Genomic DNA, 14420 nt, shown 5'->3' on the forward strand with positions numbered 1-14420 from the left:
TTTCGGGCTTTTCCGTCGGCCCCAAGGATCTTCCAAGCCCTAGAATGCATCCAGAGCATGCTGAGAAGGAACCGATGCTCAGTCAGGTAGTGGATGAGTCTAACAGGGACACTTTCATCGCTGGCCCTGTTCATCGTGTTAGGGAGACTCCACCTCCGCCCCCTTCAGTATCATCTAGCTGCTCACTGGATAAAGGACATGACGCTAGAGACGGTCTCAGTTCCTGTTTCCGAAGAGAGGAGGTCTTCTCTCGCGTGGTGTAAGAACAGCTTTCTTCTCAAGGAAGTCTACCTTTGGCTGTTCAGAAACCCGACCGCCGTCTCCTCTCGGACGCATCAGACACGGGCTGGGGTGCGACTTTGGACGGACAGGAATGCTCGGGAACATGGAATCAGGAGCAAAGGACACTTCACATCAATTGCAAGGAGTTGTTGGCGGTTCTTCTGGCCTTGATAAACTTCAAGTCCCTCCAGCTTAACAAGGTGGTGGAGGTGGACTCTGACAACACCACAGCCCTGGCTTACATCTCCAAGCAGGGAGGGACTCTTTCGTGGAAGTTGTTCTAGATCGCAAGGGACCTCCTCATCTGGTCAAAAGATCGAAAGCTCACGCTGGTAACGAGGTTCATTCAGGGCGGTATGAATGTCATGGCAGATCGCCTCAGCCGGAAGGGTCAGGTCATCCCCACAGAGTGGACCCTTCACAAGAATGTTTGCAGCAGACTTTGGGCCCTGTGGGGTCAGCCAACCATAGATCTGTTCGCTACCTCGATAACCTAGAGACTCCTGTTGTATTGTTCTCCGATTCCAGACCCAGCAGCAGTTCACGTGGATGCTTTTCTGCTGGATTGGTCCCATCTCGACCTGTATGCATTCCCGCCGTTCAAGATTGTCAACAGGGTACTTCAGAAGTTCTCCTCTCGCAAAGGGACACGGCTGACGTTGGTTGGCTCCGCTCTGGCCCGCGAGAGAATGGTTCATAGAGGTACTGCAATGGCTGGTCGACATTCCCAGGACTCTTCCTCTAGGAGTGAACCTTCTACGTCAACCTCACGTAAAGAAGGTACACCCAAACCTCCACGCTCTTCGTCTGACTGCCTTCAGACTTTCGAAAGACTCTCAAGAGCTAGGGGCTTTTCGAAGGAGGCAGCCAGAGCGATTGCCAGAGCAAGGAGAACATCCACTCTCAGAGTCTATCAGTCTCAAGGGGAAGTCTTCCGAAGCTGGTACAAGACCAATGCAGTTTCCTCAACCAGTACCACTGTAACCCAGATTGCTGACTTCCTGTTACATCTAAGGAAAGTAAGATCCCTTTCAGCTCCTACGATCAAGGGTTACAGAAGTATGTTGGCAGCGGTTTTCCGCCACAGAGGCTTGGATCTTTCCACCAACAAAGATCTACAGGACCTCCCTAGGTCTTTTGAGACCTCAAAGGAACGTCGGTTGTCCACTCCAGGCTGGAATCTAGACGTGGTCCTAAGGTTCCTTATGTCATCAAGATTTGAACCTCTCCAATCAGCCTCTTTTTAGGACCTCACATTAAAAACACTTTTCCTCGTGTGCTTGACAACAGCTAAAAGAGTAAGTGAGATCCACGCCTTCAGCAGGATCATAGTTTTCACATCTGAAACGGCTACATGTTCCTTGCAGCTCGGTTTTTGCTAAACGAGCTTCCTTCACGTCCTTGGCCTAAGTCGTTCGAGATCCCAAGCCTGTCCAACTTGGTGGGGAATGAACTGGAGAGAGTACTTTGCTCAGTTAGAGCTCTTAGGTACTATCTAAAAAGGTCTTAACCTTTACGAGGACAATCAGAAGCCTTATGGTGTGCAATCAAGAAGCCTTCTTTTCCAAGGTCTAAGAACTCAGTTTCTTACTATTCAGGCTTCTGATTAGGGAAGCACATTCTCATCTGAAGGAAGAAGACCTTGCTTTGCTGAAGGTAAGGACACATGAAGTGAGAGCTGTGGCTACTTCAGTGGCCTTCAAACAGAACCGTTCTCTGCAGAGTGTTATGGATGCAACCTATTGGAGAAGCAAGTCAGTGTTCGCATCATTCTATCTCAAAGATGTCCAGTCTCTTTACGAGTACTGCTACACCCTGGGACCATTCGTAGCAACGAATGCAGTAGTAGGCGGGGGCTCAGCCACTACATTCCCATAATCCCATAACCTTTTAACCTTTCTCTTGAATACTTTTTATGGGTTGTACGGTCGGCTAAGAAGCCTTCCACATCCTTGTTGATTTGGCGGGTGGTCAATTCTTTCTTGAGAAGCGCCGAGGTTAAAGGTTGTGATGAGGTCCTTTAGTATGGGTTGCAGCCCTTGATACTTCAGCACCTTAGAGTTGTTCAGCCTCCTAAGAGGAACGCTGCGCTCAGTAAGGAAGACGAACTTATTTAAGGCAGAGTAATGGCTCAAGTCGACTTCCTTACCAGGTACTTATAATTTCATTGTTATTTTGAATAACTGATAATATGAAATACGGGATACTTAGCTTCTTGATATACATGTACACTGGTTTTCACCCACCTCCCTGGGTGTGAATCAGCTACATGATTATCGGGTAAGATTAATATTGAAAAATGTTATTTTCATTAGTAAAATAAATTTTTGAATATACTTACCCGATAATCATGATTTAATTGACCCACCCTTCCTCCCCATAGAACCAGTGGACCGAGGAAAAATTGAGGTGGTGTCAACAAGAAGTACTGCAGTACCTGGCCACAGGTGGCGCTTGTGAGTACACCCCCTCTTGTATAGCGATCGCTGGCGTATCCCTTCCGTAGAATTCTGTCGGGCAACGGGAGTTGACAGCTACATGATTATCGGGTAAGTATATTCAAAAATTTATTTTACTAATGAAAATAACATTTTTCTTCCTCTACCATCAAAGGGTACAGGAGTATGTTAGTGGCCGTCTTCAGGCACAGGAATTTGGTCCTCTCTGATAATAAAGACCTTCAGGACCTTCTCAAATCATTTGAGACTTCTAAGGAGCGACAACAGGATTCACCAGCCTTGAATCTAGATGTTGTTTTGAAGTTCCTCGTGAGTGACAGGTTTGAGCCCTTACACTCGGCTTCTTTTAAAGATCTCACTTTAAAGACACTTTTCTTGGTTAGTCTGGCAACAGCTAAGAGTGTCAATGAGGTTCACGCCTTTAGCAAAATATTGGCTTCAGTAACGGCAAAGCCATATGCTCCTTGCAACTTGGATTCCTGGCCAAGAACGACCGTCCTTCTCATCCATGGCCTAAGTCTTTCGAGATTACAAATCTTTCCGATGTGGTTGGTGAAGAGTTGGAGAAGGTCCTGTGTCCTGTAAGAGCACTGAAGTTCTATCTGGATAGAACTAAAGAATTAAGAGGCAAGTCAGAAGCTCTTTGGTGTGCAGTCAGGAAACCCTCGTTACCAATGTCAAAAAACGCCCTATCATTTTTTATAAGACTTTTAATAAGAGAGGCTCACTCATACTGCGGTGAGGCAGACCTCAAACTGCTGAAAGTGAAAACTCATGAAGTTAGAGCTGTTGCAACTTCTATAGCTTTCAAGCAGAATCGTTCTCTGTAGAGCATCATGGATACAACCTTTTGGAGGAGTAAATCTGTGTTCGCCTTGCATTACTTGAAACATGTCCAGACTCTTTATGGGGACTGCTACACTTTGGGACCATTCGTAGCATCGAGTGCAGTTGTGGGGGAAGGATCTACCACTACGTTCCCCTAATCCTAGTACCCTTTTTCTTCTCTTGGAACTTTTACTATTTTATGGTTGTTTATGGAGATTGGTCGACAGTCTTCCACAATTTTTTTATTTTAGTCAGGTGGTCAATTTTGTTCCTTGAGAGTGCCCAGAACAAGGGGATTGGTTGTGATCCTGTCAACATAGAGGTATTTACACCAGTTTGACAGCTCCTAGAGGTTTTCAGCCCCCTGGGTGGATCGCTGGATCTCATAAGGAAAGCGGACATAATGAGGCAGAGAATCATTGAAGTCAGCTTCCTTATCAGGTACGAACCCTTAAGGTTGTTTTTATTAACTCTTAAGTAATATTCCAACAATGTTGGCTGTCTCTAAACCTCCACCGAGGGTGTCAATCAGCTATTTTTATATAACCACCGGGTAAGTTTAATGTTTAAAAATTATATTTTCATAATAAAATAAATTTTTGAACATACTTACCTGGTGGTTATATAAACTTTATTCCTCCCCTCTAGAGACCTATGGGCATGGAAGATCTGAGAAATTATGGAATGGTTCTGTGTATCTCGCGTAAGGGCGCTGGTGTACACCTGGCTACTCTATCTGCGATTGCCGCGAGTTTTGAATTTCTGCCGGACGTCAGAGACTAAAGCTATTTTTATATAACCACCGGGTAAGTACTGTATGTTCAAAAATTTATTTTATGAAAATATTTTTTTCCTCCAGTTTGGTTTTCAGCTGCTGATTCTGATCTTAATTTGTTAGAAAAAAGCTTGCAGTCTATTAAATTTCTTATTCCTGCTCTGTATATCAATATATGGCACTGTCATTCAGATAGTTGTATGTTGCACACAAGATTTTTCATAATTCTGACCATTCTTTGCATTCATATCTTCACAAACTGTAACATCCTGTACGTAATATTAGGTATACAGTCAATTATAATAGTCTTGTCTTCTCCACCATAAGACTCGTCACAATCAATATTCTAGAAGTTTTATTGCAGCTGTGACCAGATTGTGGAATTATCTTCCTAATCAGGCAGTTGAATTGGTGGAATTTCTGAAGTTCAAATTCACAACAAATTTTTTTTGTGTTGTTGGCAGACATAAGTTACTAGTCATCATTTATGTATGAGAGATATATTTTAATGTTGTTAGTGAACCTAAGATATTTTGTTTATTATTCGGTACCTCGTCATATAGTTTATTTCCTTTCCTTACTGGGCTATTTTTCCATGTTGGGAGCCCTTGGCTTATATCATCTTGCTTTTCTGATTAGGGTTATAGCTTACCTAGTAATAATAATACAGTCGCCTTCTTCGAATGGGGAAGTAGGAGGAGTACTTCTCCAGTCAGATGCTTTTTTCAATATTAAACTTACCCGATAATCATGTAGCTGTCAACTCTGTTGCCCGACAGAATTCTACGGAGGGATACGCCAGCTATCACAATACTAGAAGGGGGTGTTCTTACCAGCGCCACCTGTGGCCAGGTACTCAAGTACTTCTTGTTGACACCTCCTCAATTATTCCTCTGTCGTGCTTCCGGCAAGACGTTCTGGGATACGCTTATGTTCTTGGAGTATTTTCACGACTTTGGTGAAGTATTTCTCTTTGATTTCGGCTGTCGCTTTACTGGAAACTTCTATTTTAGCTTAGTTAGCTTTTGGAATTAATTTGATTAATTTTGGTGACGAAGAGAGTATGAACTCTCGTTCACCTTTCAATGGCCGACCCTTCCCTTAGACGGAAGTGTTGGTGTCTAAGAGAGTATAGACTCTCTTTCTTAATTTTGCTTAACAAAAGTTATAGATTTATTTTATATCTCTCCGCCTCTTATAGGCCTCTTCGATTAACTTCCTTTTATTATAAACTTATTAAAATTAATTTTTATATTTGTTTATATTCGACCTTCCTAATAGTAGGCGGTCTTTTCTTGGTACCGAAGTTAATTATCGTGAGCCCGTCATTTCGGTTTTACCTGTTAACATATTATGCTATTTTAAGGTCTTTGAAAGAATTTCTTTGATAGTCTCGTACTTTTTCAAAGTTGAACTAACGTTTTGTTTGTCTCGGCAGTTGTAAACGTTTCAACTTGCACTCTATCGTTACGATAGAGAAAGAATGTTCACGGTTTCACATTGCAGTAAGAGTAACCGTGTCTAGCGTTTTGTTCATTCTTTCTTAACTTAATGGTTTTGATCCTAATAAGGAACTTTTCTTTTTGGGAAATATTTCAGTTTTTTTCCTTTAACAATAATATGTTTTAACGATATATATGATTGGGCTCTTCTCTCAGGTTCTAAGTCAAGAGAGAGAGAGAGAGAGAGAGAGAGATAGAGACGGAGGGAGAAAGAGGATAAACGTTTCCCTCAAGCCTGCCAGGCGTACGAGTAACGTCGTTATCGTTTTGCTCTTATCCCTAGTCTCTTTAGGGGAAGAAACTAAACGTTTCTAGAGTGATCTAGTGTTTAGTCTCTTTCCAGCCACTGAATTTTCTTTCATTAGATTTTTCTGTTACATTGTAATTCTGTTTTCGCAATTACTAACTTTTGAGAAGGATAGAATTGCGTGTTTCAGGTACAAACCACTTAAAGTTTCGAGTTCAGTGAAATAAGTGCAAACAGAAATCAAAGTGATAAGTGATTAGTGCAAAATATGTCAGTGTTATGCGTGAGGGTACTTTTGTGCGCGCCAGTCGTCCTCCCAGTCCGGGACCTCTTGCAAGCTCCCAAGCCCAGGGGAGAAGCAATGTCGAAGGGCATAAGGGTTCGGCAGGCCTTGATCGGCGCACAGAAGTATCCTCGGTGGTTGTGGGCGTGTCTTACCGAGACCGTCACTCCCACCCGCAGACGATTGAGCCCTTATTTTGCTCGTCTGCAGAAGAGATTTAGAGGAGAAAATAAAGGCAGAGTTACGCTGGTCTCAGGTCTCAAGACCTCTTAAACGTAAAGTCCAGACCTATGCCAGACGTACGAAGTAAAGTTCAACAACCCGGATGCAGTCATTGGGTTAGCTCTGACTCTCCTCAGTCATCAGTTTGTCGGGCTGAGAGTGCGCCTACACTCCCCCCCCCCTATGCTCGCTCCGCCTGATCGCAGTACCACCTGCCAGGCGTACGATGTTGTGGACTCTACTACAGTCCATGCAAGCACAGCTTTCGGACCTGATGCGTGAGTGTCGTGCTGAGAGTGTTGCACCTCCTCCTCCTCCTGCACCGGTGGTGCACCAACCGCCTGCACCCGTTCAGCCTGTGCTGCACCCGCCTGCACCGGTGGTGCACCAACCGGCTGCACCCGTTCAGCCAGTGCTGCACCCGCCTGCACCGGTGGTGCACCAACCGGCTGCACCCGTTCAGCCTGTGCTGCACCCGCCTGCACTCGCTGCACCCAGGCACAGCACCTTCTGCCAGGCGTACGATGTTGTGGACTCTACTACAGTCCATGCAAGCACAGCTTTCGGACCTGTTGTGTGAGTGTCGGGCTGAGAGTGTTGCACCTCCCCTGCACCCGTTCAGCCTGTGCTCTACCCGCCTGCACTCGCTGCACCCAGTCGCAGCACCATCTGCCAGGCGTACGATGTTGAACCTCTTTCTGTGTTCGCTGTTCCCAGTGTTGTTCAGCCTCAGCCTTCTTTAAGGCAACCTTCGGTTTGGGATCAGGAGGATTACCACACTCTTCCTCCTCCTCCCCTGGCTGCTCCACCGGTGGTGCAACTCTCGGTGGAGGTACAACCTCTTCCACCTGTGAGTCAGTCTCCTCAGCTGCTGCACCGAACTCAACCCGTGCACCCTGATCCTGCGCCTCAGACACCTCTGCTTGCGGGAACTTTACCTTGTTCTGCACAACCTCGGTCTCTTCACGCTCCACTCATACCACAGGAACAGGAACTTTCTGCACCTTCCACTGTTGTTGTTCCAGCTCGTTCTGACTCTGCTGTTCAGCATACCTTACCTCCATTTCAAACCATGGCAAAAATATGAATCATGAGTTATGAATGTAAGGTAAACATTATGTTGATTTTTAAACCCCATGCAAGCATGCATAAAGCACTCTAGCACTGGTCATGGAATTTCTGAGAAATGTTAAACGCCATGCACACGTTCTGCTTTCCTTACAGCAGGCTCTGCTTTCTACATGCTCAGCATTCAGCATGCTCTGCATTCAGCATGCTCTGCATACAACATGCTCTGCATACAGCATGCTCTGCATTCAGCATGCTCTGCATACAACATGCTCTACTTACAGCATGCTCTGCATACAGCATACTCTGCATTCATCATGCTCTGCATACCTTACCGCATGCTTCTCAACATATCTTGGGTTGTTGCCAACTCACTAGACTGTCAAGCAGTTTCATAACGTTGCCTTCTAGTCTGCTGCTTTTGCACCAGTGAACCCTCACTCAGAGAACTTAGCTTTTCTAGGATAAGGTCCCTGTAGATGAGAAAGTTCTTTTCTCCCTCCTTCTGATATTCCCTTGAGGACTCTGTCATTTGGAGGGAGCCTTTAGCTGCATAACCTCTTATGGACTTTTATTTAAGCATAACATGCTTACAGGGAAGGTAATGGTTCCACTTCAGCCGCTAATCCCGTCTGTTACCACACCTGCTCCCATAGACCTTGAGCTGTGTTGCATGACATGCAGTCCAAGCTTAGTCCTTGTTAGAGGATTTTTGTTTACGGAGTCAATGTGTCACGGGGAAGACGTTCAACAACCAACAGAAGGGACTTGTTGTGACGCAGTGCGGCAACCTCAGCAACCCGTTAAGGAGTTGTCTGTACGACCCAGATAGTCTAGACAGATTCGGGTTGTCACTGTACTTCCTCGCTTGCCCATGATTGTCAGTTTACAGACTGTGCAGCAGTATCATGATCTTGTGTCCGGCTCCGTCAGACGACTGGCTTTTAAGAGCTCCCACAAGTCGTCGCTGTCTGGAGATTTTCAAATGGACTATGGATCTGACCAAGGAACTGGGCCTCCTGGTCAATTTTGAGGAGTCTCAGCTCGTTCCATCCCAGACCATTGTTTCCTTGGGTATGGATCTTCAGAGTCGAGTTTTTCGGACTTGTCCGTCGGCCCCAAGGATCTTCCAAGCCCTAGAATGCATCCAGAGCATGCTGAGAAGGAACCGATGCTTAGTCAGGCAGGGGATGAGTCTAACAGGGACACTTTCATCGCTGGCCCTGTTCATCGAGTTAGGGAGACTCCACCTCCGCCCCCTTCAGTATCATCTAGCTGCTCACTGGATAAAGGACATGACGCTAGAGACGGGCTCAGTTCCTGTTTCCGAAGAGATGAGGTCTACTCTAACGTGGTGGAAGAACAGCATTCTTCTCAAGGAAGGTCTACCTTTGGCTGTTCAGACCCCCGACCACCGTCTCTTCTCGGACGCATCGGACACGGGCTGGGGTGCGACACTGGACGGACAGGAATGCTCGGGAACATGGAATCAGGAGCAAAGGACACTTCACATCTATTGCAAGGAGTTGTTGGCAGTTCATCTGGCCTTGATAAACTTCAAGTCCCTCCAGCTTAACAAGGTGGTGGAGGTGAACTCCGACTACACCACAGCCTTGGCTTACATCTCCAAGCAGAGAGGGACTCATTCGAGGAAGTTGTTCAAGATCGCAAGGGACCTCCTCATTTGGTCAAAGATCGAAAGCTCACGCTGGTAACGAGGCTCATTCAGGGCGATATGAATGTCATGGCAGATCGCCTCAGCCGTAAGGGTCAGGTCTTCCCCACAGAGTGGACCCTTCACAAGATTGTTTGCAGCAGACTTTGGGCCCTGTGGGGTCTGCCAACCATAGTTCTATTCGCTACCTCGATGACCAAGAAGCTCCTCTTGTATTGTTCTCCGATTCCAGACCCAGCAGCAGTTCGCGTGGATGCCTTTCTGCTGGATTGGTCCCATCTCAACCTGTATGCATTCCCGCCGTTCAAGATTGTCAACAGGGTACTTCAGAAGTTCGCCTCTCACAAAGGGACACGGTTGACGTTGGTTGCTCCCCTCTGACCCGCGAGAGAAGGGTTCACCGAGGTACTGCAATGGCTGGTCGACGTTCCCAGGACTCTTCCTCCTAGAGTGGACCTTCTGCGTCAACCTCACGTAAAGAAGGTACACCCAAACCTCCACGCTCTTCGTCTGACTGCCTTCAGACTATCGAAAGTCTCTCAAGAACTAGAGGCTTTTCGAAGGAGGCAGCCAGAACGATTGCCAGAGCAAGGACGACATCCACTCTCAGAGTCTATCAGTCTTAATGAGAAGTCTTCCGAAGCTGGTGCAAGGCCAATGCAGTTTTCCTCAACCAGTACCACTGTAACCCAGATTGCTGACTTCCTGTTACATCTAAGGAACGTAAAATCCCTATCAGCTCCTACGATCAAGGGTTACAGAAGTATGTTGGCAGCGGTTTTCCGCCACAGAGGCTTGGATCTTTCCTCCAACAAAGATCTACAGGACCTCCTTAGGTCTTTTGAGACCTCAAAGGAACGTCGGTTGTCCACTCCAGGCTGGAATCTAGACGTGGTCCTAAGGTTCCTAATGTCATCAGGATTTGAACCGTTCCAATCAGCCTCTTTTAAGGACCTCACATTAGAAACTCTTTTCCTCGTGTGCTTAGCAACAGGTAAAAGAGTAAGTGAGATCCACACCTTCAGCAGGAACATAGGTTTCACATCTGAAACGGCTACATGTTCCTTGCGGCTCGGTTTTTTTGGCTAAAACGAGCTTCCTTCCCGTCCTTGCCCTAAGTCGTTCGAGATCCCAAGCCTGTCCAACATGGTGGGGAACGAACTAGAGAGAGTACTTTGCCCTGTTAGAGCTCTTAAGTACTATTTAAGAAGGTCAAAACCATTACGAGGACAATCAGAAGCCTTATGGTGTGCTATCAAGAAGCCTTCTCTACCAATGTCTAAGAACTCAGTTTCTTACTTCATCAGGCTTCTGATTAGAGAAGCAAATTCTCATCTGAAGGAAGAAGACCTTGCTTTGCTGAAGGTAAGGACACATGAAGTGAGAGCTGTGGCTACTTCAGTGGCCTTCAAACAGAACCGTTCTCTGCAGAGTGTTATGGATGCAACCTATTGGAGAAGCAAGTCAGTGTTCGCATCATTCTATCTCAAAGATGTCCAGTCTCTTTACGAGTACTGCTACACCCTGGGTCCATTCGTAGCAACGAATGCAGTAGTAGGCGAGGGCTCAGCCACTACATTCCCATAATTCCATAACTTTTTAACCTTTCTCTTGAATACTTTTTATGGGTTGTTCGGTCGGCTAAGAAGCCTTCCACATCCTTGTTGATTTGGCGGGTGGTCAATTCTTTCTTGAGAAGCGCCGAGGTTAAAGGTTGTGATGAGGTCCTTTAGTATGGGTTGCAGCCCTGTATACTTTAGCACCTTTGGGTTGATTCAGCCTCCAAGAGGAACGCTGCGCTCAGTAAGGAAGACGAACTTAAAAAAGAGACAGAGTAACGGTTCAATTCGACTTCCTTACCAGGTACTTATTATTTCATTGTTATTTGAGATAACTGTTATATGAAATATGGGATACTTAGCTATCCTTTAATCTTGTACACTGGTTTTCACCCACCCCCCTGGGTGTGAATCAGCTACATGATTATCGGGTAAGTTTAATATTGAAAAATGTTATTTTCATTAGTAAAATAAATTTTTGAATATACTTACCCGATAATCATGATTTAATTGACCCTCCCTTCCTCCCCATAGAGAACCAGTGGGACCGAGGAATAATTGAGGAGGTGTCAACAAGAAGTACTTGAGTACCTGGCCACAGGTGGCGCTGGTAAGAACACCCCCTTCTAGTATTGTGATAGCTGGCGTATCCCTCCGTAGAATTCTGTCGGGCAACAGAGTTGACAGCTACATGATTATCGGGTAAGTATATTCAAAAATTTATTTTACTAATGAAAATAACATTTTTCAGCTGATAGCAGACATCCTTATTTTCCTGTGGAGAGAGAAGCTCTTTTCAGTCTCAATGGTGAAAGACTATCTCTCAGCCTTGAGCCAAGTCTTTAGGTTGAAGGGCGTAGAAATTTCCTCTTTGTGGGAATTTTTGATGCCCGTGAAGAGCTTTGAGCAGTTTTGCTCACTGAGAAACCTCAAGCCACCCACATGGAACATCAGAGTACTTGAGTCTGAGGAGGGCCTCTTACAAACCTTTAAATCAGGCATCCGTCAAGGATTTCGACGCTTAAAACGGTGTTCTTACATGCCCTGGCCTCGACTAAAAGGGTAGGCGAGTTATGTGACGTATTACATCTAATGTAGTCATTTTTATTTTTTTTGCTCCTGAGTTAGTTGCTAAAACTCATACCCTGGCCATAAGTGATGAGGTGTGAATCGATCTATATCTCCTAGGTAAGAAACCATTAATCAGGATGATTACCTCTTTGTCCTGTGAGGACACTAAAATGCTACCTGAATTGGACTCAACTCTTCAGACCATGGCTACAGAATCTCATCAGCTTCTGTAGGCTTGTGAATATCTGTAGAAACACAATCTCCCTCCAGCTTTGCAAGACAAATAGGCAGCAGGGGAATTAGAAGAACCTGCATATGCACGTGTGCCAATCCTGAAGGTAGGAGTCTGGAAATGCCAGACAACCTGTACAGCCCACCATTTATGGAAATGCACCCACAAGTCATTCAACATATTTTCTGTAGTACTTAAGCCTTAAGCCTTTTTTTCCCCTTTTTGGATACAAGTCTAGCATTAAAAGGTAGAATGACTGGCTCTTCTTAATTTTCCTGGCCCCTCTCATGGGGACAAAGTGGTTGAAAATGGATATGTCTTTGGGGATACAAGTCTAGCATAAAAAGGTAGGATGAATGGCGCTTCTTAACTCTCCTGGCCCGTCTCATGAGGACATAGTGGTTGAAAATGGATATGTCTTTGAGGATACAAGTCTAGCATAAAAAGGTAGAATGACTAGCTCTTAACTTTCCTGGCCCCTCTCATGGGAACGAAGTGGTTGAAAATGGATATGTCTTCGAGGATAAAAGTCTACCTTAAAAAAGTAGAATGACTGACTTTTCTGGCCCTTCTCATGGGGACGAAGTGGTTGAAAATGGATATGTCTGGGGATACAAGTCTAGCATAAAAAGGTAGAATGACTGGCTCCTCTTAACTTTTTTGGCCCCTCTCATGGGGACAAAGTGGTTGAAAATGGGTGGGTCTTTAGGGATACAAGTCTGGCATAAAAAGGTAGAATTACTGGCTGCTCTTAACTTTTCTGGCCCCTCTCATGGGGACGAGGTGATTCAAAATGGGTGTATCGCTCCAATGGAAGTTAATGCAGGTTATCTACCATACCAAGTAACTCTTCTATTTAGGTTAGGATAGCAGTGTTTTCCCTCATACTTATGATGAGGGGAATATGGGCAGTAATTTTAACCTATCACTTTACTTTAGCATTATGATTTAAACATCATATCCCATAGGGATGTAGGTTCTTCCATGACTGTCTAGATGACAGAAGCCTAGTCTGTCACCTGTAAATTTCAGGTTGTAGGGGTGAATTTGGGTTACAGGAGCTTTCTCCTTCCTAAGAATAACTCTCCTATTGTAGGACGAAGGCTTGTATCTGTGTAGGAACAAGTTACAAATTCTTAAAAATAATTTGTATTTTTCCTAACCATTCAAAGCTGTCTTTTGAATTACACTTCCTGCCTCAAGTCCTAGTGAAGGTCAGAGTGGCTACTCAGTGAGCTGGTAGGGAAGAGGGTACTCTCCCCCATCCCCAGTTACCCACCCAGAACTACTGACACCTTGATATAAGTTTTAACTGGCAAGTTCCATTTTTGCTAAAAGCATATTCTTATTAAAGGACTCAGATTTTTATAGTTGGGAAAAATACTAATTACTGTACAAGTACTTGGAAGAAATTGTGATTTTGATGGTGTAAAGAGGAGATACGTACAGAATATTTGGTGATTTTAGTTTTTCAAGGTTTCTAAAAATGCATCAGATTCATGGTTTGAGCTTTCTGGTTTTAGCTATTTATTCATTTTTCAAACTAATTGTGTAATTTTTTGTTATGCAGAATAGTTATGTATTTTAGATATACTGTAATCAGTTTTATTTTAGATTATGATTGTATTGCATTTCTTACTGTGACTTCAGATTTCAAGCAATTTATGAATCTTTTAACTTGCAGTTAGTTTTCATTGAGTTTGAACAGTTTGAATTCTATAAATGTGACTTTCTAAGCATGAAGTTGTTTTATACATAGCTGTCTATTCTTTTTATTCTTTGATAACATTATCAATAATATGGTTGCATTAATTCAACCTCCTCTTGATTTTCAGTTGCCTTATGTCTTGGTGTTTTCAACTGTATCACAGTCTACCCCTTATGTATTGTTGCTGGTATATGGCAAATGTAAGTATACGATAATTTAATGTTACCGAGTCGATATGATATTATCGTAGAGGCATATTACGTCTAGTTATCCTTGTGCAGTTCACATTTTGGTACTAAACATTCTTTAGTGTTGTATAATTCTTCAACCCCAGCTTCTTTCCCATTTATCAGTTATTCTTTGTCCCTTTTCTTCTAGCGGTACAACTTCTCAAACTTTGTCTAGCTCCAGTAGTAACCTCCTATTGCTTCATCTCGTCTAGCTGTACAATTTCTTAAAATTTGCCATACCCCAGTTATCATCTCTTACAAGAATAGACTACAGTACTC

General features: G+C 44.3%; 1 protein-coding gene across 6 annotated transcripts in view; it reads left to right on the forward strand.

The window, feature by feature from the left end:
- The window catches only part of LOC137654749 (calcium channel flower homolog), a 65694-nt gene that overhangs the window by 14829 nt on the left and 36445 nt on the right, over positions 1–14420 (forward strand). For all 6 annotated transcript variants that reach the window (XR_011046709.1, XM_068388676.1, XM_068388677.1 and 3 more), the window contains exon 2: positions 14039–14111. Coding sequence is in view for 5 of the 6 variants with exons in the window: in XM_068388676.1 (XP_068244777.1) it covers positions 14039–14111 (73 nt within the window). In the remaining variant the exon portion in view is untranslated. The remainder of the gene's footprint in view (positions 1–14038; positions 14112–14420) is intronic.

Source organism: Palaemon carinicauda, chromosome 15 (assembly GCF_036898095.1).
Source record: "Palaemon carinicauda isolate YSFRI2023 chromosome 15, ASM3689809v2, whole genome shotgun sequence".
NCBI lineage: Eukaryota > Metazoa > Arthropoda > Malacostraca > Decapoda > Palaemonidae > Palaemon > Palaemon carinicauda.